General features: G+C 33.6%; 1 protein-coding gene across 2 annotated transcripts; it reads left to right on the top strand.

Annotated features, from left to right (window-relative positions):
* Positions 1-1592: 1592 nt before the first annotated feature.
* On the top strand, positions 1593-5209 carry LOC141719087 (uncharacterized). Of its 2 annotated transcripts, none has more exons than XM_074521474.1 (7): positions 1593-1731; positions 2510-2558; positions 2675-2921; positions 3448-3600; positions 3905-4010; positions 4118-4232; positions 4911-5209. In XM_074521474.1, exons 2-7 carry the CDS (start codon positions 2511-2513, stop codon positions 4947-4949), a joined length of 708 nt encoding a protein of 235 aa, XP_074377575.1. In that variant the 5' UTR covers positions 1593-1731; position 2510; the 3' UTR covers positions 4950-5209. The 2 variants fall into 2 exon arrangements, with proteins under 2 accessions (XP_074377575.1, XP_074377570.1); XM_074521469.1 differs by lacking the exon at positions 1593-1731 and adding an exon at positions 1782-1867.
* Positions 5210-6010: the final 801 nt, after the last annotated feature.

Genomic DNA, 6010 nt, shown 5'->3' with positions numbered 1-6010 from the left:
CTTAACTCAATTTTTTCACTTAAACGAATCTAGTTTGGGCTGAGATTTTGACTCGTTTGATTAAACGAGTCAGCTCGACTCGATTCGAAAAATTAAACCCTGAATACGGATAGAGGTTTAGGCTCCGTTTGGGAGTGCTGTTAAAAATTGTTGTATTGTGAAAAAAATGTTAGTGAAAAAAGTGCTGTCAGGAAAATTAAATGACCACTTGGTAATTTTTTTTTTAAAAATTTATGCATGTTTTGAGATATAATATATAAAAATAATGTTTTTGAGAAGGTGTGATGGTGAAACTGATAGTTATTTCCTGCAAAAGCTGAAAACAACTTTTTCCAAAAGTATGGGGCGACATTCTTTTGCTAACAAGAGCTTTTAAATCAAAAGTGCATCTCAAAATAACAGGTTTTAGAATTTACCAAACGCATTTCTTATAGCTTTTCGCTGAAAAGCCGATATAACTATCTGCAACAGAAATAACAAACCGGCCATTAATCCCGATCAAGTATAAAATTAAACCAATTGACTCGCTCAACTCATCAAATATTAGATCATTTAGCTAAATAGCTCAGCTCGACTCCTAAATCAAACAAGTTGAGTTCAAATAAAATTTTGGCTCGATCAAATTAAATGAGAGAGCTCGCGAGTAGGCCTGTCAATTGAGCGAAAATCCGATCCGACCCGATCCGAGGCCATTTTAGTGAATATGGATCGACTTATTAAAAATCCGATCCGAGATCAGATCCGATAAGAAAAATCCGATTATAAATGGAGCAGATATGGATTTAGGTCGATCCGATCCGTTAATAACCCAGTCTGGTTTATATATATAATGTAATAAAAAATATATTTTTTAATAATTCTAATTTTAAACATATTATCTTCGAGTGAAGTCCCATTATCTATATTTTGTTTAGTTCAGTCTCTGTAGTCTAGTCCATTTCTATAACTCTAATTTTTTGTCTTTTAAAGTCGCATAACCCAAGTCTCAATTAATATAACACTTTTATTTCTTAGTCAAGTACCGTTATTCTCGAGTCAAGTCTCATTATCCTCGAGTCAAGTCTCATTATCTATATTTTGTTCGGTTCGATCTCCATAGTCTAGTCCATTTCTACAACCCTAGTTCTTTTATCTTTTAGAGCCGCATAACCAAACTCTCAATTCATATAAAACTTTCATTTTGCAGCATTAATTTTTTTCATTGTTAGAATTAAGATTCAGTTTATGGGGGTAGTATGGGATCCGTGGTTGGGGAGAAAATAACCCGTTTGATTGAGTAACCCAATAGTATGTTTGTTTCAAAAAGCGAATTTTAGTTCGTAATTTATCTTTGGACTTCGTTAATTCTACTTTTATTTTAATATTTTTCGAAATTGTCAATTTTAAAAAGATTTTGTAATAATTGAAGTTAAAAAATAAATATACATAAATGAAGCGGATATCCAATCCGAAATCCGTGATCCGAACGGATCCAGATATAGATCGGCCTATAAAACATCCGGAGCCGATCCGATCCGAATCCAAAAAAATAAATGAATATGAATATGAATTTAGGTCGATCCAATCCAAACCCGATCTATTGACGACCTACTCGCGAGTCGATTAAGCTAGTTTCAAATTACAAACCTGTACGAGAGAGAGACTCCAAAGAAAGAGGGGTTTTTTTTGTTTATGTTGGCGGGAAATTAAGCACACTCATCTCTCTCTAACTCTTTGTGAATCCCAGAACAGGTGCTAATCTCTCTCTCTCTCTCCGTCTCTCTCCCTCTCCCTCTCCCTCTCCCTCCCCGCTCTAGCATCTCCCCCTCTCTCTCTGATAATTAATCTTTCTTCCCTTCTCTCATATATCACACACACAAACAACTATGTATGTATGATTGTTTGATTTGTACCTTTGTTTTTGGTGGGTGTTGTTTATTTCTGATGTATATACATGCCTTAATAGTCAAAAATTGAAATTTTTAGATTGCCCCTTTGATTTTGCTGCAGAATTGAAGAAAAGTATAATAAAAATGCAAGATTTCGTATAATGATTGTTGGGCTATTGGGGTTTTGGGTGTGTGATAAGTTTTTAAATTGGGGTAACTGATTCTTGATTTTATATTGATGTAGCTGGGTAGGTGTAGAAATGAACCTCATAACGACACTCGAAATATAAATTTAAAGGAGAAAAATTTAGAGCTGATAGGCTTTATGTATAATTATTTCGTTAGAATGTGATATGTTCTTTGGTACCGTTATGTGGTATGTTGTAGAATTGGTAGATAAGCAAAGAGAATCGAAAGATTCCATTTTCACTAGGGCATTTTAGGAACAATTTAATTAGTGGGATTGTGTAGTGAGATAACTACTTGCGGTCAGTTGATGCATTAGTTTTAGAAACATAGAATGAGTGCTGCATTCCGTATGGCCATGTTATGTTTCGGTTCCTTTTACTAGAAGTATTTTTTTTTTTTTATATCTAGGACGGTGTCCTAATGTATTTTTGCCATTTTTTTTTCTTTTTCAGGATGGCAAGTGGCGGTGAAAGTGCTTCTCAGTTTGATATTTCCGAGGAGGTGTGTAATTCCTTAGTGCACTCTCTTATTTATTTTGAAGTGTTGTGTTTGTGATGCTTTTCAAGTATACAAGGTTGCAGTGTCTGTTGCAATCTTAAAGAAAAATCTTTATACAGGAGAAAGACAAGCTTGTTGGAGAAGTGATTCGCTATGTGCTTTTTAAGACCCACCAGAGTTCAGGTTGTCCAATAAAAAGAGAGGAACTCACCCAGCTTATTACGAAGAATTATAGACAAAGGGCTCTTCCTGCTTTTGTGATAAATGAGGCCAAATCTAAACTTTCGACCATATTTGGATATGAGATGACAGAGCTTCAACGGGCTCGTCCTTCGTCAGCAAACCAGGGAAGAGCTTCACAACAGAGTAAGAGGGTCTTTACTAGCCAAGTGTATATTGTTGTTATAAAGTCACTTGCGTTCAGCCAAAACAAACTTTAACATTCGTTTTCTTTTCAAAACAAAGTGATTGAAATTGTGTTTCACAGCTCCCTACACAGCCTCTCTGTTCACATTTTAGGTTAGGGTAGGTTAACATGGTTCTAAGTGGGCGTGACACGAAGATCGAATTTTCCTGCTTTACCATTACTGTTTCTTGAGCTTGCATATATGATCCTATAAGGTGCTACATTTATTTCATTTATTTCATGCCATGAGTTAATTTATGATCACTCTAGAAGTAATTAGGATTTGTGGGTAGTTAGTTTAGTAAAGATATGCACAGCGTCTCACTTGTAACTATGTTAGAAGGAATATTTAAGACTTTTTTCCTATAAAGATATTAGGATTTATTGTTTGTACCTAATTACTTTTTTCCTAATTATCTTACGTAGTTCTTCACATTTACGAACACAATATTCACCTGATTATTATTCTTCCATATACTTTTTCAGGTGTTGCAGATTCAAAATCTTATGTCATTACAAGTCAGCTACCTGCTGATGTGTACAAAGAATATGTGGAGGATGTAAATACCTCGCACCTTACGGGGTTTACTTTTGCAATTATTAGCATTGTGCATCTTGCTGGAGGCAAAATTACAGAAGGTATCATTCTATCTTAGGTAACTCCAGTTAATCTTTGAAGATAGTACAGGTTTAAAAATTTGGAAAAAGATAAATGATCATTATAAAGCGGTGACTTGGTTAAATGCTTCTCATTTTTCGTCAACAATTATCACTTATTACATACACCAGTCAGTAAACATGACAAAACTTATAATTATTTCCTCCTGTTTTGAGCTTACACTCTAAACAAGTTGTTTAGTCTAAGATTGTGCACCTAGGTTTATTGGTCTAAGATTGTGTCGAGCAAGTCTTTTAGTTTCTTACTGATCTTAATGAATGACAGAAAACCTTTGGCCCCATATGAGGCGACTAGGATTGCGTGAAACTGAGGAAAATCATCCAGTCTTTGGGAACATTAAGCAGGCACTGGAAACACTTGTCCAGCAAAGGTACAATTGTCAAACTAGGGTAGGCTACTATTTAGTTGTGCGTTTGCATGAAATGTGCATTGTCTGTTGATAGTTACTTTCCTTTGCGTACCCTTGGTTGTTTGTAGATACTTGCAGAAAGAGAAAGTTCATGGCCCTGAAGGAAATAGTATAGTTTATGAACTTGCTGAGAGATCCTTAGATGAAGCGATTAGTGGTCAAGTTAAAGAATATATATCACAGGTATGTGTATTATTATTACTCCATCTGCATCCAGAGCTTAATTGGCTGTTTGTTTTTCAATAATTCTACATTAGCATCCAGAGCTTAATTAACTGCTTTTTTTACTATTCTGATCCCTGGCTTAAAGTTCTTTTGTCCTTAATCCTTTATCATTAAGTGGATGACATTATGCCATTTTGAAATAAATGTTGTATTGTCTATATTCTATAGTATGTGGTTTCTTCATTTACAAAGTTTTTATGTCTATATAATTAACATGCTCTCTTGACTGACGACAATGTGCAAATCTCTCCGTTCACTCGTTGATTCTTCTCATCCTTATACTCATTGTTCCATTTTCTTGTTTGTTACTATTAAATGTTGATTGTCATCATCAGCAGCAATATTAATAGTTTTGACCCCCAAAAGATTTTGTTAGGATAACATGAAACACTGGTACCTATTACATTATGTCGGTCACATTAATCCTCATTCATTGACTTCTTACTTTCACCAAGTCCCCAGTTAGTCCCTTGTTTTCCAAGTCTTTGCAAAGAACTTCTGATCAATACTTTATTACATTTATGGGATAATGAAACATCATATTAACGCCCCTGAAAATTTTGTTAGTTATTAAGCCAACTACTATGTTAATATTTTGCACTCCTAGAACTAAATGATCCTAGTTTCTGCTGACAGATTGTGCAAAGAGAGGTTCCTGCAACAGAGAACGACTAGCATTCTTTTTTGAAATCTTCCATTGTTTGACTTGGTATATTTTGGTGTTGCAAGTCAGACACCAATCTTTGGAATGCAGATGGGGAAGCTGTAGGTGGAACAGAACATGGCATATTCGCCAAACTTTTGTAGTAACTATTGGCGCCACTTTTCGGATTGTCTTTGTTTTGATTGAACTCAACTTTTGTACTAAATCCCCATGTATGCATGAGTTATCATATGTTAATATAAAAATTCATCGCTCCTGCAACTAGGTTTTATCCAGGGTTTTAGTATTAGTTGATCTCGACACTATAAAACTTTTCTATTAGTGCAGACTAAAATCATAATTATCGAATGTTTTTCTACCACCCAAATGTACAATGTTTTTCTATAACCCAACTGTACATAAGTGAAGATTAAGTGACAATATAATTCTAGAATAAATTTTATGCTAATTGAAATGACATAATATTGATTTATAATGATTTTATTTTCTTATAAAAGGTTAACGGTAAAAAGGAAACGATTATTTTTTGTTACAAAATGATAGATCCAAATAATAAAATTATTTGAAATTTTGCATACTTGCTTATTTTTATATGATATTTACATTCATAATATTGGATTTTTAATTTAATATTTAAATATTTTGAATTTAATCCGCACTAATAGAATATTTTTCAATTTTGATGTTACATTCTATTTTTCCTTATATTATATTTATTTTATATTAATTAAATTTAATATTTTAAAAAGATTTAAATCAAATATATTTATTACAAAACCCTACCAAACACATAAAATCAATATATAAATTATTAAATATATAATATTTCAATCCCATATCACTTAAATTCGATTCCTCTTTTCAGCCTCATCTCGAACAGAATAACGCCGTCCTTTTTGATATCCCCAAGTACAAAAAAATGAAATAGAAAGGTTGGTGCAGGAAATGCTCACTGCTAAAATCATAAGACCCGCGACTAGCCCGTATTCTAGCCCAATTTTATTAGTCAAAAATAAAGACGGATCATGGCGGTTCTGCGTAGAGTATCGGACTTTGAACAAGGAAACTGTTC

This window comes from Apium graveolens, chromosome 1 (genome assembly GCF_009905375.1).
Source record: "Apium graveolens cultivar Ventura chromosome 1, ASM990537v1, whole genome shotgun sequence".
Classification (NCBI taxonomy): domain Eukaryota; kingdom Viridiplantae; phylum Streptophyta; class Magnoliopsida; order Apiales; family Apiaceae; genus Apium; species Apium graveolens.
Note: the sequence above shows the minus strand (reverse complement) of the source record. Positions and strands in the feature narration are given on the sequence as shown.